The sequence below is a fragment of the Podarcis muralis genome, chromosome 3 (assembly GCF_964188315.1).
Source record: "Podarcis muralis chromosome 3, rPodMur119.hap1.1, whole genome shotgun sequence".
In the NCBI taxonomy this organism is placed as follows: Eukaryota; Metazoa; Chordata; class Lepidosauria; order Squamata; family Lacertidae; genus Podarcis; species Podarcis muralis.
In genome coordinates, this window is record NC_135657.1 from 4565036 (window position 1) to 4588186 (window position 23151).

Here is a 23151-nt window from a genome sequence, read left to right on the forward strand (position 1 = left end):
GAACTGGGTTCGCGTCTCCGCTCCTCCACATGCAGCTGCTGGGTGACCTTCGGCCAGTTCCACTTCTCTGAAGTCTCTCAGCCCCACTCACCTCACAGAGTGTTTGTTGTGGGGGAAGAAGGGAAAGGAGAATATTAGCCGCTTTGAGACTCCTTAGGGTAGTGATAAAGCGGGATATCAAATCCAAACTCTTCTCTTCTTCTTCTTCTGTGCGAAGCCTCTAGCTGTTGTAGCTTCTGGCTTAGCCGCACGAAGCCTCTGCAGGGCACCGGGAGCCTTCATCCCTGTGCCCTGCGAAGGCTTCGTGGGGCTATTCCTGGCTTTTCTGGGAGGTGGGGGAAGGACAGAGCGCACGGCTCTGTCCCTTCCCCTACCTCCCAGAAAAGCCCCCAAGAGCTGTGCTCCCTCTTGTGGGAGGAAAGCCAGTAGGCTTGCACTGATCCCGCTTGCTCTCCTGGCTTCAAGGGTAGCCCCGCAAAGCCTCCTGAGCGAAGATGGAGGAGCGCTCCCTCTTAGATCAGGATGCTTTGTGTTCCTTTCTTACTTCTTGTCCCCCCCCCCTAAAAACTAGGTGTGTCTTATCGTCTGGTGCATCTAATAGAGCAAAAAATATGTTGCTGGGAAATCATTGAACCCAAGCGTGTATAAGTTATTCCAGGTTTCCTTTAACCAGTCTCCCGTTTTCAGAACTTTCCTTTTCAGAAGAGGAGGTTAAGGGGTGATATGATAGCCATGTTCAAATATATAAAAGGATGTCACATAGAGGAGGGAGAAAGGTTGTTTTCTGCTGCTCCAGAGAAGCGGACACGGAGCAATGGATCCAAACTACAAGAAAGAAGATTCCACCTAAACATTAGGAAGAACTTCCTGACAGTAAGAGCTGTTCGACAGTGGAATTTGCTGCCAAGGAGTGTGGTGGAGTCTCCGTCTTTGGAGGTCTTTAAGCAGAGGCTTGACAACCATATGTCAGGAGTGCTCTGATGGTGTTTCCTGCTTGGCAGGGGGTTGGACTCGATGGCCCTTGTGGTCTCTTCCAACTCTATGATTCTATGATTCTTTCTCCCTGTTTGCTGGTTATCTCTGTCCTTATGGCAAAACAGACAAATGAGAAACGGACAGGCGGTTTGTTTCTCTCCGCCAGCATTGAAGCTAACTCTGAAAAGCTTGTTGTCCTGAGCGACCTCAGCATTCAAGAGCACAAACTTCCAGGTTCTCACAGATGGCCTGTTTATTGCACATTCATCCGGATTTATTTGCAGGAAGATTGGCGGGTACCCCCTAGGCCACTCTGTGGGGCAGCCTTTGCCATCTCTGTGTCCTCCAGATATTTTAGACTGAACTTCCATGATTCTTTATGATTCTAGGAGCGTAGCTGAGCTAGCTGGGGCTTATGGAAGTTGCGCTTCAAAACATCTGCCAAACACTGTATACGTTTTGCATGTTGTCCTGCTTGCCAGGGTCGGTACCAGAGTTCAGCTGACTTGGGCAAATGCCCGGAAACGTGAAGCTTGTGCCAGGGCCCCTGCCCTGACCCCACAACTGTGTTTTTGGTTTCTGCTGCACTCTGGGGGGAGAAAAATTAAAAGAGGCACGGGTGACTTTCTATTGAGTCCAGCGCAGAGGGCCTTCTGGCGGTTCCCTCACTGTGAGAAGCCAAGTTACAGGGAACCAGGCAGAGGGCCTTCTCGGTAGTGGCACCCGCCCTGTGGAACGCCCTCCCACCAGATGTCAAAGAGAACAACAACTACCAGGCTTTTAGAAGACATCTGAAGGCAGCCCTGTTTAGGGAAGCTTTTAATGTTTGATGTATTTTAATATTCTTTTGGAAGCCGCCCAGAGTGGCTGGGGAAGCCCAGCCAGATGGGCGGGGTATAAATAATAAATTATTATTATTATTATTATTATTATTATTATTATTATTATTATTGTTGTTGTTGTTGTTGTTGTTGTTGTTGTTGTTGTTATTATTGTTATTATTATTGTCGCTGTGTGTTTTGGTCTCAGAACTTTGGAACGCCCTGCCGATGGATCTGCCGCAGGCTACCCATGCTTCAATTATTTTGGGAGACTTTGTTCATTTATTGGACTTAACACTTGCCTTTTCTTAATTGCTATTTAAGTGAAAAGTTAAAGCCACTTGCCGTGCAATGCAAAAATTAAAACGGGTACAAAAGTAAAAGCTAAAGTTGTTGGTACACCCACACCCTAGTCTTAACACATCCCACCCTCCAGATGTTTGGGATTACAACTCCCATCAGCCCTTAGGGCTGGGGGATGATGGGAGTTGTAGTCCAAAGCACCCAAAAGTCACCAGGCTGGGGAAGCCTGCAATGAGACCTCCCTCTCCTTGCCTTCATGGACTAGATCAGGGGTCCGCAAACTTTTTCAGCAGGGGGCTGGTCCACTGTCCTTCAGACCTTGTGGGGGGCTGGACTATATATATATATTTTTTGGGGGGGTGGACTGAACGAATTCCTATGCTCCACAAATAACCCAGAGGTGCATTTTAAATAAAAGCACACATTCTACTCATGTAGAAACACCAGGCAGGCCCCACAAATAACCCAGAGGTGCATTTTAAATACAGTGGATGCTCAGGTTGCGAATGTGATCCGTGCGGGATGCACATTTGCAACCCACAGCAGCGCATCTGTGCACGCACAGGTTGCGATTCTGCGCATGCACAAAACACGATTTAGCACTTCTGTGCATGCACAACCGCCGAAACCTGGAAGTAACCCGTTCCGGTACTTCTGGGTTTCGTTGGTCTGCAACCCGAAAAAACGCAACCTGAAGCGTCTGTAACCCGAGGTATGACTGTAAAAGCACACATTCTACTCATGTAAAAACACACTGATTCCCGGACCGTCCGCTGGCCAGATTTAGAAGGCGATTGGGCCAGATCCGGCCCCCGGGCCTTAGTTTGCCTACCCATGGACTAGATCAGGGGTCTGCAACCCGCGGCTCCGGAGCCGCATGTGGCTCTTTTACACCTTTGCCGCGGCTCCGGGGCGGATACTAGCGAGGGGAGGAGGCGCATTGTGCACCCCGACACTCCCCACTGTGGCGGGCGTTGTACTGGCTGTGACGTTGCATGGGGGCGGTGCACGCGTTAGTCACGCACCGTCCCGACGTCACCTTCCCGCCCGCTGTCAGATCGCGGCTCCGGAGATATATTTGTTTTAAATGTCGCAATGGTTTTGCGGCTCCCAGTTTTTTTTTCTTCGGAAATGGGTCCAAGTGGCTCTTTTTGTCTTAAAGGTTGCAGACCCCTGGACTAGATCATGCTCTCCTGTTTCAAATTTCATAAGCAGGCGCTTCCTGGTTTTCTGGGGGGGCGGTGGAAAACATTGTTTCTAAGTTTACAGCATTCTTTCATTTGAACGGCTTCCTTCCTCCGCCTGATCCCAAGTCCCAGGGCTTTGCACGCTCCGTACGGCCAGCTACAAACAAACTACGCACACATATATATAGTCCTCAGGGTCCTCCATATTATAGCAAGGTAAACAAATGACAGGCTGACCTTTTTATTCTCTCTCTTCCACCCCCCCCTCCTAAAAATATCCTGGCTGTGTTCAAACCAGTTTCCGCTCCCCAAAGCCTTCCTCCTGCCCCTCCCTCCGCCAATGTTGTTTAATCCATTTATGCCTTTCTCCCCCCCCCCCGCCAATCTCCTCCGTGCGACACTTTATGACTTTGTAAATCAGCCAGAGCGGCACCAAATCAAATGCTTTCTTCCCGAAGACCCTGATAACGTATGTCTGCCGTTTCAGTCTTGTCTAACCTAACGATTTGGTCGTATAATAAAAACCGGATTTCAGCAGATTTGTCAGCCGTGACCTTCGCTTTTTATGAATCTGGGCTGGCTGTCCTCTTGTTAAATTATGCATTTCGAAGTCTTCTGCCATCTTTGGAGGGTTTTTCACCCCCCTCTCTCTTTTATTAGCCGGCCCCTGTCATAATAATAACGCCTTCTTGCAGTGCCGTTTGGAGGGAGGTTTAAGGATGTGTTTGGGGTGCAAAGGGGAGTTTTATCTCAAAGGCGAGGGGCTGGGGAAACAAAGGCTTTTTTCCTGTTTTGTTTTTATCCGATTTCTGCCTCCCATAGGCATGGACCTCTGTCTGCTGAGGGTTTTTTTGACGTGGCAAGTATCCATGTTGGGAAAACGCTGCACGTCACTGGTTTGGGCATGTAAAAGGGACGTGGGTGGCGCTGTGGGTTAAACCACAGAGCCTAGGGCTTGCCAATCAGAAGGTTGGGGGTTCGAATCCCCGCGATGGGGTGAGCTCCCATTGCTCGGTCCCTGCTCCTGCCAACCTAGCAGTTCGAAAGCACGTCAAAGTGCAAGTAGATAAATAGGTACTGCTCTGGTGGGAAGGTAAACGGTGTTTCCGTGCGCTGCTCTGGTTCGCCAGAAGCAGCTTAGTCATGGTGGCCACATGACCCGGAAGCTGTACGCTGGCTCCCTCGGCCAATAAAGCGAGATGAGCGCCGCAATCTCAGAGTCGTCCGCGACTGGACTTAATGGTCAGGGGTCCCTTTACCTTTACCTTTAAGGTAGCATGTAAAACTGTTTTATCGGGAAGAAAAATGGTAGGGCATCTATCTTGTCTGCAGAAAATCGCAGATAGGGCCAGGAGGGTCCCCTTTCTGGAGACCTGGAGAAGCCCCTGCACCTGTCAGTGCAGGTAGACCGATGGCATCTTCCTGTGTTGGACTAGGACTCTGGCAAGACCTGGGTTCAAATCCTCACTTGGCCATGAAGCTCACTGGGAAATATTAGGCAGCCCCTATCTTAGATCCTGACGTGGGTGGCACTGTGGGTTAAACCACAGAGCCTAGGACTTGCTGATTGGAAGGTTGGCAGTTCGAATTCCCGCGACGGAGTGAGCTCCTGTTGCTCAGTCCCAGCTCCTGCCAACCCAGCAGTTCGAAAGCACGTCAAAGTGCAAGTAGATAAATAGGTACCACTCTGGCGGGAAGGTAAACGGCGTTTCTGTGCGCTGCTCTGGTTCGCTAGAAGCGGCTTAGTCATGCTGGCCAGCTGTACGCTGGCTCCCTCGGCCACTAAAGTGAGATGAGTGCCGCAACCCCAGAGTCGGTCACGACTGGACCTAATGGTCAGGGGTCCCTTTACCTTTACCTAGCTTAGATCCAACAGAGTCCTACCTGGTCCAGCCAAAAAGAGACTCTGGGTTCAACAGCGCTCAGTGAGTGTGCCCCCAGCTCATCCCTGAGTTCAAGCCTGGTTGTTTTGTGCTTTTAAAATGGCTTCACAATCCTAGTTAAGGACAGGGATTTTAGCACCTGGCTTAAGGGGCAGGGATTGGCTGGAGCACTGGATTTCCATTCAGGAGGCAGGGAAAGCCGCCCCTGTTGCGCGATATCCAAAGGAATGGAGCGGAGAGTCTCTTGGGTGCGTGTCAGATTTAGAATAGCTTGCAGATCTGAAACACACGAGGCGAGGAAGGCAATCTGCGCAATCCACAGAGGATGCCTTGCTTTCTAGCGCCAACCTGGTGCCCCCTAGACGCGTTGGACCACTGATGGCTGATGGGAGTTGTAGTCCGAAGCTTCTGGAGGGGGCGCCAGGTTGTCAGAGACCAGTTTAGACATTTAGCATTCCTTTTTCTTTTTTTGGAAATTTTATTTACAACATAACATAACCCCCCCATACAGAAATCCACCCTCATTAAACGCGAAAATAACATACAATAAGCATAACATACAACAATACAAACAACCAAATAAAAGACTTCCTTTATCTTGTATCTGACATCCTTACTTACTTCTTATAAGCTGTTTCCTTTATGAATCACTGTTAAGATTTTTCTAATTAGAACTTAAATATCCACAAAGTCTCCTGCAGACATTAATCGAAACAAGTCCAGGGAATGTATTTTAGGTCACTGTTTTGGGAAGTATTCTCTGCATTTCCCCTGTGCTTTTTGAAATTCTTGTCTAGTGTGATCTCTAATTGCCTCTGTTAACCTAGCCAGTTCAATATACGCTTAACAGTTTGTCTTGCCATTCCTTTTTTGTTGGCACAATTTCTTTTCCCCAGTTTTTAGCAGTTAGGATCCTTGCCGCACCGGTGACATAGAGGAATATTTTCTGATCTTCTCTTGCTATACCTGTGTCCGCTATCCCTGGTAGAAAAGCTTCAGTATTTTTCATAAAGTTATAGTTAAACATTTTTTTAAGCTCGTCATATACTATGTTCCAGAAGCTTTTGGTTTTTTCACAGGTCCAGACATTTAGCATTCCTAATTGCATCCTTTGCTTTCCCCCTGCCTCTTATAAAAAAGCATCACTAACCACTTAAGGGATCACTTTCGCCTGGCTCTGCTGTTTTGGCCTTTGAGGCAGGAGGGGCATGGCTGAGTGGCAAAGCCTGTTCTGTGCTTGCCAGCGGTCCAGGTTTGCCCTGCACATCTCCAGATAAAAGGATCTCAGGTGGCAGGATCTCCGTTGACCATGGAGAGCTGCTTCCTGTCTGTAAGTTACATGCACCGATCTCTGATGGTATAGGGCATCTTGCCGTGTGTGTGTGTGAGGTCCAGCTCAGAGGGCCTTCTGGTGGTTCCATCCCTGCGAGAAGCCAAGTTACAGGGAACCAGGCAGAGGGCCTTCTCGGTAGTGGCTCCCGCCCTGTGGAACACCCTCCCAGCAGATGTCAAAGAGAACAACAACTACCAAACTTTTAGAAGACATCTGAAGGCAGCCCTGTTCAGGGAAGCTTTTAATGTTTGATGCATTACTTTATTTTAATATTGTGTTGGAAGCCACCCAGAGTGGCTGGGGGAACCCAGCCAGATGGGCGGGGTATAAATAATAAATTAAAGGTAAAAAGGTAAAGGTATTCCTGCCCGTACGGGCCAGTCTTGACAGACTCTGGGGTTGTGCGCCCATCTCACTTAAGAGGCTGGGGGCCAGTGCTGTCCGCAGACACTTCCGGGTCACCTGGCCAGCGTGACGAAGCTGCATCTGGCGAGCCAGCGCAACACACGGAAACGCTGTTTACCTTCCCACCAGTAAGCGGTCCCTATTTATCTACTTGCACCCGGGGGTGCTTTCGAACTGCTAGGTTGGCAGGCGCTGGGACCGAGCAACGGGAGCGCACCCCGCCGCCGGGATTCGAACCGCCGACCTTTCGATCGGCAAGCCCTAGGCGCTGAGGCTTTTACCCACAGCGCCACCCGCGTCCCCAAATAATAAATTACTGTATTATTATTATATTGTATGTTTGTATTTACATATATGTTTTGTCGGGAGCGTCATAAAAGAAAGCCCTTCTTCATGCAGTGCGTGGTTAAACTGTGGAACTCCCTGCCGCATGAGGCAGTCAGGGCCACCAACCTAGGTGGCTTTAGAAGAGGTTTAGACAAATTCGTGAAGGGAGGAGAGAGCTATCGGTGGCCACTAGCCAAGATAGCTATTCTCTGCTTCGACATTTGGAGGCAGCGATGCTTCTGAATGCCAGTTGCTGGAATCCCCCGAAGGGGAAAGTTGCTCTTGTGCTCGAATCCTGCATGCTAGTTTCCTGCAGGCACCTGAGAAGAGGATGCTGGATTAGATGATGATGATGATTATGATGATTGTCAGGGGACTGCCATCGGAATAGGGGAGGGAGGCAGGGACGCCATTGGGATACAGAGAGCCTCCGAAACTCCTGAGAAGTTCCTCGTCCAGCGGTGGGGAAAGCCACCCCTCCAGTGGAGAAGAGAGGGAAGGGGGCAGTCAAGTGAGGAGAGGGCTCAAAGATGCTGCTGAGAGTCCCAGCGCCTCACCTAGCCCGGCTGGCCAGGAGGGACGCACGCCCCTTCCGTCGCCCAGCCAGTGCAACGCAAGGAGGGGAGGAGGAGGCTTGGGGTGCTGAAGTTCTTATGTTGGGGGAGAAGCCGGAAGGGGCCACTCCCGGATTCTGCAAATGACTGAGACAGACATGAACTTGGTAGATCTGCACTGTAAATAGTTTGCACAATAAAAATGTAAAAGACAGGTCGGAGTCCTGCCTGGTTACTCACGAGCAACCGCCACCAGCATCAGACAATAATAATATTTTTTTTATTTATACCCCGCCCTCCCTGGCCAGAGCCAGGCTCAGGGCAGCTAACACCAATAAACTTACAATAAAACGTAGTGGGGGGGGGGACAAAACAAAAACAAAAACAAAAAAAACCCCAGTTTATTAAAATACGGGTTAAAATGCAATTTAAAATGCAGTCTCATTTTAATAAAACTGTAAGGGGAGGGAAACATAAGGGTCAGACTGAGTCCAAACCAAAGGCCAGGCGGAACAGCTCTGTCTTGCAGGCCCTGCGGAAAGATGTCAAGTCCCGCAGGGCCCTAGTCTCTTGGGACAGAGCGTTCCACCAAGTCGGGGCCAGTACTGAAAAGGCCCCAGTCCTAGTTGAGACCAATCTAACCACCTTGTGACCTGGGACCTCCAAAGTGTTGTTATTTGTGGTCCTTAAGGTCCTCCACGAGGCGGTCCCTTAGGTACAAGGGTCCTAGGCCATGGGCCTTAAGATATTAAGGTCTAGACAGGTATACATGCAGGGAGGCCTTCCATCAGGTATCCTGGACCCAAATTATTTAGTGCTTTAAAAGGTAATCCCAGCCTCCTTGCACATATACTCGTCTACAATTTAATATCTTAAATGGTGGCCTTTTTCCAGGTAGTGGTTGGCAGGTGGCTTAGTGGGAGAAAGCCTTTTCTGGAAATGGTGGCGCCCAACTCTGGGAATGGTCTGTCTGGAGGTATTTGCCCTTTCAGTGCCTGGAGAGCTCCGTTGGTTTGAGCATGGTGTTGGTAATGCCAAGGTTGCAGGTTCGATCCCCTGGTGGGACAGCTGCATATTCTTCCATTGCAAGGAGTTGGGACGCTTTCAACGCTACAGTTCTATGATTCTATGCTCTCCCACACCTTTTAAATTTAAATTTTAAATTAAATTAAAATTAAATTTTAAATTAGTTGTTCAAACTATAGTTTTCCCTTTCCACCACATGCTGGGTTTTAGAGCTATTTTTATTTATCTTGTGCTGGTTTTATGCTGATTTTCCACTGGTGTGGCATTTGGTGGTGGTGGTTGTTATTATGGGCTGCCAAGAAGGCATGATCAACTGGTTCATATATGAATGCCAACAGGGTAAAAATGGATGAAATAAATAAATTCTGTTCTATTTATACATTGATGCAAAACTATTGCAATTTGCTTATTTTGTTTCAAATTGTAAAGCGTACAAGATATACAGTGGTAACTCGGGTTAAGTACTTAATTCTTTCCGGAAGTCCGTACTTAACCTGAAACTGTTCTTAACCTGAAGCACCACTTTAGCTAATGGGGCCTCCTGCTGCCGCCGCGCCGCCGGAGCACAATTTCTGTTCTCATCCTGAAGCAAAGTTCTTAACCCGAGGTACTATTTCTGGGTTAGCGGAGTCTGTAACCTGAAGCGTATGTAACCTGAAGCGTATGTAACCTGAGGTACCGCTGTATTTATTTAATCGATTTCATAGACATGTTGGCGTGTATCTACAGGCCGGTTAAACATGCCGTTTGTGTTGTTTCCAAACTGTAAACAACAATGACAACTGATTCGAATAGTGAGAAATTTGCAATGTTTTTGTGAGATTCTGTTTTGCCTGCTCCCAAGGGTGGGGCAAATTCGGAAATTCGGCTTAGCGTGTCTTCTAGCTTCTCAGCTGCCAGCACCCTCCAGTTTCTGTGTAGCATTGAGATACAAACTTACTTACTTTCTTTCTTTCTTTCTTTCTTTCTTTCTTTCTTTCTTTCTTTCTAAAATGAAAATGGCATATACCGTAGCAGGTTGTTGAACTGGGTGTTCATAATGCAGGATAGCTCATTTGGAAGAGCTTGAGACAAGGGTTCGACCCCTTGTTGGGCGGAAGATTCCTGCATTGCGAGGGGTTGGACTAGATTACTCTCGTGGTCCCTTCCACCTTTGCAGCTCTGTGATCCAGTACACTTGCGGGATCCCTTCATTGGATCAGCACTGCCCTGGATGCAATCGCCACAGCTCGCCAAAAGGTGGCAAGAAAAAGAACGGAAAGTTTGAGAATTTTTGGACCAGAAGCATTCCTCCTAGGAATTTCAGACCAAGATATATATAAAAAAAGAAAATTGGAAATTATGTATGTATGCAACAACAGCGGCAAGAATTAAACTAGAACAAACTTGGAAGACGGAAGAAATACCAGCGAAAGAACAATGGCAAGGGAAGCTTATGGAAAATGGAGAACTTGCAAAACTAACAGAAAAACCACATGAAAAGGACAACAAAGACTTTAAAAGAGAATGCGAACCATTTACAATATATATGAAGAGGCAACATAAAGAAATGGACTCATTGGCAGGGTTTGAGGAAACAATCACAACTGTATACAACAACAACAAAATAAGACTATATGTATTGGGAAAATTTTGGGGAACAATATGGAAATAAAGCAAAACGGGAGTATGAGGGAAGTCCAGGGGAGGAGGGTGGAAATATGAAAAAACCTTAAAGATATATTGTTAGAAGAAGTATACATGGAAAAATCAATATATATATATATATATTTTAAAAAGTTTGAGAATGTTTGGAAGCATCTTCATAGTGCCGTCTTATAAAAGCTCTTTGCTAGATATACTTAGCGATGCAATCTTGAGCAGCTAGAAACAGGAAGGTGGTGGGGTGGTCAGTGAGGACTGTGGCAAAAAGGTCACCATGTCACCTCCCCCATTTTAGCACATTTATTTACCATATATACTTGAGTATAAGCCGACCCGAATATAAGCTGAGGCATCTAATTTTAGCACAAAAAACTGGGAAAACTTATTGACTCGGGTACAGTGGTGACTCCGTTCCGCGAGTCTCTTGGTCTAGCGGTTTTTTCGTCTTGCGAAGCACGGCTATTAGCGGCTTAGCGAATTAGCGCTATTAGCGGTTTAGCGGCTTAGCGGCTATTAAAGGCTTAGCGGCTAAAAGGCTATTAGCGGCTTAGCGGCTTAGAAAAAGGGGGGGGGGAGCGAAAAAAATCGCAAGACTCGCAAGACGTTTCCGTCTTGCGAAGCAAGCCCATAGGGAAAATCGTCTTGCAAAGCGCATCGAAAAATGGAAAACCCTTTCGTCTAGCGGGTTTTTCGTCTTGCGAGGCATTCATCTTGCAGGGCACCACTGTATAAGCCAGTTCATCACACCACAAACCTGGGGGTGGCGGCAGCAGTGGAGGAAGAAGAAGGAGCCCGAAAGGGCTGCTTTCGGGCCACTCGTCCCTCTGCCGCTCACAAGAGAAGTCATAGGAGCCGCGGTTGGGAGAGGCGCAGCGCAGCGCCTCTCGCAACCGCAGCTCCTGTGCCTGCCCTTGCAAGAGGCGGACAGCGGGACCACGGCGAGAAAGGGCTCCGTTCGGGCCACTCATCCTTTCGGCATCGCCCACCTCACTCGAGTATATGCCGAAGGGGACTTTTTCAGCATAAAAAAATGTGCTGAAGAAGTCGGCTTGTACTCCGAGTATATACGGTAAATAGCACCGCCAAAGTACATCACACTATCCAGGATACGATGGCACGGGTCTCTTCCTCCAAGAGTGTACAATTCTGGGACCTTGAGCTGAAGAGGATTCACTCTAGGCCTGGATTTAGCCGCAGTACTCGCATCCACAGCCTGGCCCCTGCACGAGTGCCTTGGAGAAAAATAACAATTAATAAGTGTTCCATGCAATTATTATTATCATTATTATTTAATTAAATCGCCTTTCTGATTGTAATCAGCCTGAACCTCTTCACCCTTGCTACTTCCAGCTGTTTGGGATCAGGGCACGTTCGCTTCTGCCTGACAGGCAGAAATCCAACAGATGACACTGGACTGCGCCTGTTGGTTTTATCGCCTGCCATGAAGCTACTTCAAAAGCACACAGCCCTTCCTTAAAGGGAGCTGGCGTTGCTGGCGAAGGAGGGTGGCGATGGTAGGGTAGACTGTACTCCAACATCTTAATTGCAACCAGAGAGAGAGATGAAGAAAACTGAAGTGGCTCCCAAGGAGATATTAGAAAATCCGAGCTGAAAATGAGAATGATTTAATGTCAAATGAGACAAATGCCGAGTTGATACTCCAATGCCTCACGCATCCACTTGTCCTTGGCGCTGAGAAAATGAGATTTTTAATATCGGAAAAACAGATTGCCACGGAGGCTCATCCATTGTAAATTTGAGCTGGCTTTTAGTGGGGCTTTTAAGCCGGGGATTGGATTGTTCGTTCTGTTCCACAGTTGCTGCCACGATTTTCATACTAATATATAATTTCTCCGCGCCCCCCCCTCCCGCCTTTGAGCTGACTGCACCAAAGATGGAAGAACTCCCCTTATTTTTTATTTTATTTTGTTGGCCTCTGATGCTCCCTTCCCTTGTCCTCCTCCCCCTCCTCCTCTCCATCCCCTTAACAAGTTAATTTCATTAATGAATAATGCAGACAGGACAAAGGTTTGTCAGCTTTAACCTCTGCATTAGTTATAGAGATTAATGACACCGATTGCTCTGGCTGGGTAATGCAAGCCAGGGAGACCTGGGTCCCTGGAAGGAAGCTGGAGGGCGAAGGCCTGGAACTTCGCTATTTCGGGTTTGTTTTTCAAAATCTGGTGGTGTCAATGTTCTTTCAGCACAAGGGGTGAGGAACTGTTTTGAGCCCGAGGACCACTTCCCCTCTTTGACATCTTTTTGGGAGCCAGTCTAAACCACGGAGCCTAGGGCTTGCCGATCGGAAGGTCGGCGGTTCGAATCCCCATGATGGGGTGAGCTCCCGTTGCTCAGTCCCAGCTCCTGCCAACCTAGCATTTCGAAAGCACACCAGTGCAAGTAGATAAATAGGTACCGCTCCAGCAGGAAGCTAAACGGCGTTTCCGTGCACTGCTCTGGTTTCGCCAGAAGCGGCTTAGTCCTGCTGGCCACATGACCCGGAAAAACTGTCTGCGGACAAACGTCGGCTCCCTTAGCCAGTAAAGCGAGATGAGCGCCGCAACTCCAGAGTCGTTTGCGACTGGACTTAACTGTCAGGGGTCCTTTACATTTTTCACAGTTGGTAGCCCCTTCATGGATCACTGCCATGCCGTGGTGAAGAGGCTTGAATAACTCAAGAAGCAATGAGCTGTGCCGCGCAGGGCCACCCAAGACGGACAGGTCATAGCTGAGAGTTTAGACTAAATGTCATCCACCTGGAGAAGGAACTGGCAAACCACTCCAGTATATTGCCAAGAAAACTCCATGGACATAAAAAAAAGGAGAAGAAAGTGAGAGTTTCCAAGGCATGCTCTGGTTCATGGGGTCACAGAGAGTCGAGCACGACGCAAGAAGACTAAACAACAGTTGGCAGCAGTGTTAGAAACTCATATATATAATCTAGGTCGCAAATGGCTCCTTAAACCAGGGTTACAGTTTACGAAAGCGTTTTCCGTTTTTTGAGTCGTTCCGCAAGACGAATTTCCCTATGGTCTTGTTTCGCAAGACGAAACGTCTTGCGAGTTCTTGCGAGTTTGTTTCCTTTTTCTTAAAGCCGCTAAGCCGTTAATAGCCGCTAAGCCGTTAATAGCCGCTAAGCCGTTAATAGCCGCTAAGCTGCTAATAGCCGCTAAGCCGCTAATAGCCGTGCTTCACAAGACGAAAAGAACGCAAGACGAAGAGACTCGCGGAACGGATTAATTTCGTCTTGCGAGGCACCACTGTACAGTGGTACTTCAGTTACAGACGCTTCAGGTTACAGACACTTCAGGTTACAGACTCCGTTAACCCAGAAATAGTACCTCGGGTTAAGAACTTTGCTTCAAGATGAGAACAGAAATCGTGCTCTGGCAGCACGGCGGCAGCAGGAGGCCCCATTAGCTAAAGTGGTGCTTCAGGTTAAGAACAGTTTCAGGTCAAGAACCGACCTCCAGAATGAATTAAGTTCTTAACCCGAAGTACCACTGTATCACGGAGAGAATTCTACAGGATGTGGTGCTAGTGTGTGAAAACAGTCCAGATCCAAGCATCTGCACTTGGTCACGTGTGGCCAGACTCCCATCACATTCCTTCCTCCATCTGGGCAAGAGGGAGGCTCCATCGCAGTTCAAAGCCACATCCCTTGAATGGGGAAAGGCCATCGTTTGGGTGGGTCGAGTGTCTGCCTTGCAAGCAGATCTCAGGACCAATTTCTGGCCTCTCCATACGGATGTAAGAAGAGTCTGCTGGATTAGGCCAATGGCCCATCTAGTCCTGTATACTGTTCTCACAGTAGCCAACCAGGAGAATACGAGTGCAAGAACAGCGCTCTTCCCTCCTGCAGTTTCCAGCAACTGGTGTTCAGAAACTTTGCTGTCTCCAACTGTGGCGGTAGAGCATAGCCACAACTGCTAGTAGCCATTGCTAGTCCTCTCCTCCATTACCGGTAATTTGTCTGATCTTCTTTAAAAAACCCCACAAGATGTAACCGGCTGTACTTTTGAATAAATAAGGTATACTATTCATTGCATCAATTTGTAGATTTCAACAGAAGCCTCATAAAGTTCAATGAAAAAAGCAGAAGAGTCTGGAATATTAGCAACCACTACTATGCTATAAGAGTCACTATCCTGTAATATTACATATGAGCCTGTTCTACTGATGAAGCCTAGGATGGCGAAGCAAGGCTAATATTCCAAAAATCCTTGTCTGAGACTCTGTGAAAGGATTCTATGGAACTGTAATAACCATTCATGTGGATTATTGGACTCTTTGAACAGAGAGGTGGAATAGATACTTATACAGTGGTACCTCTGGATGCGAACGGGATCTGTTCCGGAGCCCCGTTCACATCCTGAAGCGAATGCAACCCGCGTCTGCACATGCGCAGTTCAAGTTTCGCCGCTTCCACGCATGACGTCATTTTGAGTGGCGAAACCCGGAAGTAACGCGCTCCGTTACTTCCGGGTCACCGCGGGGCGCAACCCGAAAATGTTCAACCTGAAGCACATTTATCCCGAGGTATGAGTGTACATGTATAGACCTTACGTGTGAACTGACGAGAGGATGAACTGATCCACTGGGTCTTCTGCTTTTTCGTTGAACTTTATGAGACTTTCTCTGTTAAAATCTACAAATTGACATACGTTTTGTGTGTTTATTGAGTATGTTCCACGTAACCATAGGTTTGTTGTTGTTGTTTTGCAAATGATCTTATTCAAAGGCACCCAAATTGGTGGCTATCACTGCTTCACTACACCAGTGTGGTGTAGTGGTTAAGAGCGGTAGTCTTGTAATCTGGTGAACTGGGTTCGCTTCCCCGCTCCTCCACATGCAGCTGCTGGGTGACCTTGGGCCAGTCACACTTCTTTGAAGTCTCTCAGCCCCACTCACCTCACAGAGTGTCTGTTGTGGGGGAGGAAGGGAAAGGAGAATGTGAGCCGCTTTGAGACTCCTTAAAGGGAGTGAAAGGCGGGATATCAAATCCAAACTCTTCTTCTTCTTCTTCCTACCTGATCTCAGACAACCCCACCACAAGAAAATATGCATCCTTGTTCCTAGGGGAAAGGAAAATGACAGAGATCCCAAGGACAGGAAAATAAGCACATGTTAGTGGGAATGTACGCAAAATACATTACACTAAGGGCCGTTACTTGCAAAAAAAAAAAAAAAAAAGTGTGCATTGGGCAAAATTGCATACAGAATACCTGTGCCGGGAGAACTGCAACTCTGATGGTATTCCATGGTGATTTCATTTAATTGCAAACTGAACATGGGGAAACTGAGAGAACTTGAAATGGATAGGCTGGTCCATTCCTAGCTGAAAGGGAAGCTTATATAGTCCAGTAGCACCTTAGAGACCAACTAAGTTTGTTCTAAGAGAAGACTCTTGAGAGTCCCATGGACTGCAAGAAGATCAAACGCATCCATTCTTAAGGAAATCAGCCCTGAGTGCTCACTGGAAGGACAGATCCTGAAGCTGAGGCTCCAGTACTTTGGCCACCTCATGAGAAGAGAAGACTCCCTGGAGAAGACCCTGATGCTGGGAAAGATGGAGGGCACAAGGAGAAGGGGACGACAGAGGACGAGATGGTTGGATAGTGTTTTCGAGGTTACCAGCATGAGTTTGACCAAACTGCGGGAGGTAGTGGAGGACAGAGGTGCCTGGCGTGCTCTGGTCCATGGGGTCACGAAGAGTCGGACACGACTAAATGACTAAACAACAACAACAAGTTTGTTCTTGGTATGAGCTTTCGTGTGCATGCACACTTCTTCAGATATCTGAAGAAGACATCACCTTGCCAGCAAAGGTCTGTATAGTTAAAGCTATGGTTTTCCCAGTAGTGATGTATGGAAGTGAGAGCTGGACCATAAAGAAGGCTGATCGCCAAAGAATGGATGCTTTTGAATTCTGGTGCTGGAGGAGACTCTTAAGAGTCCCATGGACTGCAAGAAGATCCAACCTCTCCATTCTGAAGGAAATCAGCCCTGAGTGCTCACTGGAAGGACAGATCCTGAAGCTGAGGCTCCAAGACTTTGGCCACCTCATGAGAAGAGAAGACTACCTGGAAAAGACCCTGATGTTGGGGAAGATGGAGGGCACAAGGAGAAGGGGATGACAGAGGACGAGATGGCGGGACAGTGTTCTCAAAGCTACCAGCATGAGTCTGACCCAACTGCGGGAGGCAGTGGAAGACAGGAGTGCCTGGCGTGCTCTGGTCCAGGGGGTCACGAAGAGTTGGACACGACTAAACAACAACAAAGGTGCTATTGGACATTATCTATCTATCGATCTATCATCTATCTATCTCTATATCTATATTTCTACTGCGTCAGACTAACATGGCTACCTACATGATTCTATCCTGGAAAATCATTAGCTGGCTTTTTTTTTGTACCATTGCAGGAAAGGTGATTCCCGAGTCTGTTTTCTCGCGGTTGAATTCCCCCAAAGGTTAGGAGCGTTTGACAAATATTTAACATGAATCTTAAATACATTCTGTGTTAGCTTTTCAGGGGATCAGATCAGCCGCTGTTCCCTGCTGTTCTCTGTGCCATTCTTTAAACCCAAAACGAAAACCGAGAGCTGTCAAAATGGCCTTCCATAATCTTCTTTCCTTTAAGCTTGTTGAGTTCAATTCCTCCACCCTTCCCTTTTTGATTTTTGCCCCTGGTATTTTATCATTCATGTAGCTTCCCTCCAAATCCTTCCTCATCTGCCCGTATCTGTAGTGTGCAAAACTGTCAACACGCAACGATGTAGTACCTTGGTTCTCGAACGCCTTGGTACGCGTACATTTTGGCTCCCGATCGCTGAAAACCCGGAAGTGAGTTTTCCGAATGTTCTTTGGAAGTCGAACGTCCGACACAGCTTCCGTGGCTTTCAATTGAGTTCAGGAAGCTCATGCAGCCTATTGGAAGTCGTTGCCTTGGTTTTTGAACAGTTTCGGGAGTCGAACGGACCCCTGGAACGGATTAAGTTCGACAACCAAGGTACCACTGCATCAGTTTTGATTGCCAAAGCATCACATTGTTGGCTCAAGCTGCCTATATCAATACATCGTTTTGAGGATGTGGTATCTTAGTTTTATATTTTGTTTGTTAATTATGGGGTTTTAGCAGTGTTAGAAACTCAGATATATAATCTACTCACCAAATGACACCTTAAACCTAGGTTCCTGTTGCCACAGTGGAATGTCTAGGTTCTGTTTTGTTTGTTTTTAAGTGATGGATGTTGTTGTTGTTTTCATTTCCATACTTCTTTACATTTTAAAGAACAGATCTCATTCATAGAGTTCCAATCCTAGAAATGTAGAGTTGGAAGGGACCCGGTTTACGTTCAAACACCAAATAAAACAATCTAGAATAAATTGAATTCAAGCTTCAAGCAGATCCTTTCAGATCCTTCTCTAAGTGACATTTTGCTTTCCCCAGTCACCATGCTATCATCCAGAGATCTCCATGTGGTCGCAATTGCACCCGTTCCAGTCGCAAAACGCGCCTGGCTCCTGGCTGATTTCTAACCCTTTCTTGAAGAGTCCGAGTGAAAAATAGAGCAAATGATACATCATAAGATATTTACTCATAGTCAAGAAAGATGTCCCATCTTTTAGGAGAGAAATTCTGGCCGTACCTGGTTAGAAGGGAGTTTTGAGACAGGGAGAGGATAGGATAGACACGTACATCTGGAACGTGTCCAGAGGAGGGCAACCAAAATGGTCAAAGGCCTGGAAACGATGCCTTATGAGGAACGGCTAAGGGAGCTGGGCATGTTTAGCCTGGAGAAGAGGAGGTTAAGGGGTGATGTGATAGCCATGTTCAAATATATAAAAGGATGTCATATAGAGGAGGGGGAAAGGTTGTTTTCTGCTGCTCCAGAGAAGCGGACACGGAGCAATGGATCCAAACTACAAGAAAGAAGATTCCACCTAAACATTAGGAAGAACTTCCTGGCAGTAAGAGCTGTTCGACAGTGGAATTTGCTGCCAAGGAGTGTGGTGGAGTCTCCTTCTTTGGAGGTCTTTAAGCAGAGGCTTGACAACCATATTTCAGGGGTGCTCTGATGGTGTTTCCTGCTTGGCAGGGGGTTGGACTCGATGGCCCTTGTGGTCTATTCCAACTCTATGATTCTATGATCTCAAGGCAGCTCTGCAGTTGTATGAGATAATAATTGCGAATGCACTTTTGTATTAATTCATCTCTCCGCCTGTGTCTTGTCAACCTGTGTTTTTCCTCAATTCTTTTGCTTATCTGTTTCAGAATGGTAACTGATGCCGAAGACCTCCCGGAGGCTCTCTGACTTCCTCTCCCCATGTAAAGTATGCTGAGAACCTTTCCAGTGGTGTAAGTACAAGCTCAACCCCCAACCCCCTGTTCAGTTTCAAAAGCATGATGTGTGTAAGAGAGGAGAAAAGGGGGAGAAGCCGTGGGTCAGCCCCCTGGCCTGCTGTTATTAAGGTACAGTCATACCTTGGGTTACAGACGCTTCAGGTTGCGTTTTTTTGGGTTGTAGACTGCCGAAACCTGGAAGTACTGAAACTTCCAGGTTTCAGCCGTCGCGCATGCGCAGAAGCACTAAATCGCACTTTGAGCATGTGCAGAAGTGCCGAATCGCAACCCACGCGTGCGTAGACGTGGGTTATGAACGTGCAGCCCGCACGGATCACGTTTGCAACCCAAGCATCCACTGTATTTGCCAGACAGATACAGGAAGAGTGTGGGACTGTCTTTCAGTCTGTAGAAGGTACAGTCGTACCTTGAATCTTGAATGCTCCCGAACAAATCGTCTCCCGAATGATCAAAACCCGGAAGCGAGTGTTCTGGTTTTCGAACGATTTTTGGAAGCTGGATGTCCGATGGGGATTCCGCAGCTTCCGATTGGCTGCAGGAGCTTCCTGCAGCCAATCAGATGCTGCAGTTTGGTTTCCAAACATTTTGAAAGTTGAATGGACTTCCGGAGCGGATTCCAAGGTACGACTGTAGTTGTATCCACCAAGGTGGAAAGCTTTTGAAGAGAGCTACTTATTTATTGGGACGTGGGTGGCGCTGTGGGTTACACTACAGAGCCTAGGACTTACCGATCAGTAGGTCAGCGGTTCGAATCCCCGCGACGGGGTGAGCTCCCGTTGCTCGGTCCCTGCTCCTGCCAACCTAGCAGTTCGAAAGCATGTCAAAGTGCAAGTAGATAAATAGGTCCCACTCCGGCGGGAAGGTAAACTGTGTTTCCGTGCGCTGCTCTGGTTCGCCAGAAGCGGCTTAGTCCTGCTGGCCACATGACCCGGAAGCTGTACACTGGCTCCCTCGGCCAGTAAAGCGAGATGAGCGCCGCAACCCCAGAGTCGGCCACGACTGGACCTAATGGTCAGGGGTCCCTTTACCTTTAAAAAGTAAAGGTAAAGGTACCCCTGCCCGTATAGGCCAGTCTTGACAGACTCTAGGGTTGTGCGCCCATCTCACTCTATAGGCCGGGGGCCAGCGCTGTCCGGAGACACTTCCGGGTCACGTGGCCAGCGTGACAAGCTGCATCTGGCGAGCCAGAGCCGCACACGGAAACGCCGTTTACCTTCCCGCTAGTAAGCGGTCCCTATTTATCTACTTGCACCCGGGGGTGCTTTCGAACTGCTAGGTTGGCAGGCGCTGGGACCGAGCAGCGGGAGCGCACCCCGCCACGGGGATTCGAACCGCCGACCTTTCGATCGGCAAGTCCTAGGTGCTGAGGCTTTAACCCACACCGCCACCCGCGTCCCCCCCCCTTTACCTTTACCTTTACTTATTTATTTCATTAAAAAATTGTCCGTACAAAGCAATGGGGTTAGGCAAATTCATAGAAGACGAGGCAGCCAGTGGCTAGTAACTGCAATTGCGATGAGCTTCCCTCTACTGTTGGAAGCAGGATGCCTCTGAATTGTTGCTGGAGATCACTAGTGGAAGAGGGTTTGGTGTGCTCAGGTTCTGCTTTTGGGCTTCCCAGAAGAGGCACCTGATTGGCTCCTGTGACAACAGGGTACTGGACTCTGGCCTCATCCAGCAGGGTTTTTCTTTTATCCCTGCAAGTTTTATCAAAGTTGCCGCCAATTGTGCAAAACTGCGGCGGCCTTGCTGCCGTGTAATGGCGTATAAAATCAACTGGGCTTAGTTTTAACTCTCCCAGGCTTAATTGTTCCCTTCTGTAAAGGTAAAGGGACCCCTGACCATTAGGTCCAGTCGTGGCCGACTCTGGGATTGTGGCGCTCATCTGGCTTTATTGGCCGAGGGAGCCGGCGTACAGCTTCTGGGTCATGTGGCCAGCAGGACTAAGCCGCTTCTGGCGAACCAGAGCAGCGCACGGAAACGCCGTTTACCTTCCCGCCAGAGCGGTGCCTATTTATCTACTTGCACTTTGACGTGCTTTCGAACTGCTAGGTTGGCAGGAGCAGGGACCGAGCAACGGGAGCTCACCCCGTTGCGGGGATTCGAACAGCCGATCTTCTGATCGGCAAGTCCTAGGCTCTGTGGTTTAGACCACCCGTGTCCCGTTCCCTTCTGTAGGGCTCCTCAAATGCGGCATGCTTATTTTGCAAACAAGTGGATTGCCCACAAAAGCAGGGTAGCGAACTATGGTGCCCTTGAAGGCCTTCATTGGCACCCCCAAGGCCCCAGACTTTGAACTTTCTTTTTTTCTTTTAAGTAAGTCTCTTGCCTTCCAGAAAGAAAGTTATGCAGCAATATGTGCAGGTACCCTTCTAAGCAATTTCGGTGAAATGGGCTGCCCTCCCGGCTCCCGCCTGCCCGTGCTTTAAGCCAATGAGTAGAGTCAGAGCTGTGATTGATAAGTAAGTTGTTTGACCACCAGGCAGTAGCCGCCCTGAGCCCGGCTTCGGCTGGGGAGGACGGGATATAAATAAAATGTATTTATTTATTTATTACTATTAGAAATCCCTGGGGTCCTAAAGGGCTGCTGTTGTTTTCCCCTTCCCTTTAGTGCAGTTCTGCTTTTTCTGTTTCTTTTTTCGTCCTTGGGATTTCTGTAGTTTTCCTTACCCCTATGGAACAAGGGTGTATCTTTCTTGTGGTGGGTTTGTCTGGAATCAGTTAGTCTCTAGACATTATTTTCTGCAAATGCTACTACACAGTAAGTGCGAGTGGATGTTGTAAGGAATCCGTCCTCTCACCAAAAGGCAAATGCGGAAATTAAGCTTAGGCGTGTCTCCTGCTGTACAGTTAACCTACAATACAAAGTTACCTGACTGTATAGCTAAGTTGTAGTACAAATGTACAAATGTCTACTCAGATATAGATCTCTTTGTGTTTAATGAGGCTTCCGGGTAAATTGGTAAAAGGATGGCAGCTTAGACTTTGTTTTAGGGTTGACTTAGACTTTTAAAAAAGTTTTTATTTATACTTTTCAAGCTTATACATTTCATTAATTTTACATTCATTTTAACATTTCAAAGTTTGACTTCCTTCCCCCTCTTTCTGCGGTTCTTTAAATTTATTTTTTATTATCTTCTGCGTATCCAAATTCATTTAATTTGCTCATTTAATCATCTACTTTAAATATATACTCTTATGAAACTGCAAGTTATTACAATAATCCTGCCCGTGTTTTTATCTGTTTGCAATTTATCTGTAAAAGTTCAATAAACCATTTCCATTCTTTTATAAAAAGTTTGTTATCTTGATTCCTTATTCTTCTGGTAAGTTTCGCCATTTCTGCATATTCCATAAGTTTTTGTATCCATTCTTCCTTTGCTGGGACTTCTGCTTCTTTCCATTTTGGGGCGAGTAAAATTCTTAAATTTCCATACAGTTAGATATAATACCTAAATTGTTTAATAGACTATTGTATTTTAATCTTTTGTTGGAATCTGCCCAGAGTGTCTGGGGGAACCCAGCCAGATGGGCGGGGTAATAATAATAATAATAATAATAATAATAATAATAATAATAATAATAATTGATGATCGGCATAGCCCAGTCCTGTGTCTGGAAGCGCCTTTTCTGGAAACCTGGTCGAATAACAATAAAACTGCTAGCCCATTTGCAAAGCTAAGCAGGATCTGGTATGGTTTTCGAATTGGATGGGGGGGGCCTGCGTGTTGAGATTCCTGCATTGCGGGGGGTTGGACTAGATGATTCTTGGGGTCCCTTCCAACTCTTCATTTTTTATTTTTTATTTTACTTTTAAGACTTATTAAAATATTTTATTAACATATAGAACACATACATTTACATCTACACAGTACATGTATACACAACACAATACTTTATTTTCATAACACAAAGCATACCTACTGTATTTTTCGCCCTATAGGACGCACTTTTTCCCCTCCAAAAATGAAGGGGAAATCTGTGTGCGTCCTATGGGGCGAATACAGGCTTTCGCTGAAGCTTGGAGAGCGAGAGGGGTCGGTGCGCACCGACCCCTCTCGCTCTCCAGGCTTCAGCAAGCTATCAGCAAGCCTGGGGAGCCGGCGGGAGTTCCCGCAGAGCTCCCCAGGCTGCGGATAGCAGCCTGCCGCCCGGCGCGCAGGGCACCCTGAAGCAGAGCGCCCTGCGCGCCGGGCAGACATCCGCAGCCCCACAAGCTCGGGGGACAGCGGGCAGGCGTAGCACCGCCATACCGCTGTTCCCTGACCCAAAACACTAGGTACGTCCTATTGGACGGAGCGTCCTATGGGACGCAAAATACGGTAC

At 47.5% G+C, this 23151-nt stretch overlaps 1 protein-coding gene and 1 long non-coding RNA gene across 14 annotated transcripts in view; both read left to right on the forward strand.

The window, feature by feature from the left end:
- Positions 1-23151, forward strand: part of LOC144327187 (uncharacterized) — a 197966-nt gene that overhangs the window by 102982 nt on the left and 71833 nt on the right. The window lies entirely within an intron of this gene.
- Positions 1-23151, forward strand: part of HMBOX1 (homeobox containing 1) — a 132920-nt gene that overhangs the window by 52092 nt on the left and 57677 nt on the right. For all 13 annotated transcript variants that reach the window (XM_077925391.1, XM_077925399.1, XM_077925393.1 and 10 more), the window contains one exon: positions 18736-18819. In XM_077925391.1, coding sequence (XP_077781517.1) covers positions 18797-18819 — 23 coding nt within the window. In that variant the 5' untranslated portion in view covers positions 18736-18796. The remainder of the gene's footprint in view (positions 1-18735; positions 18820-23151) is intronic.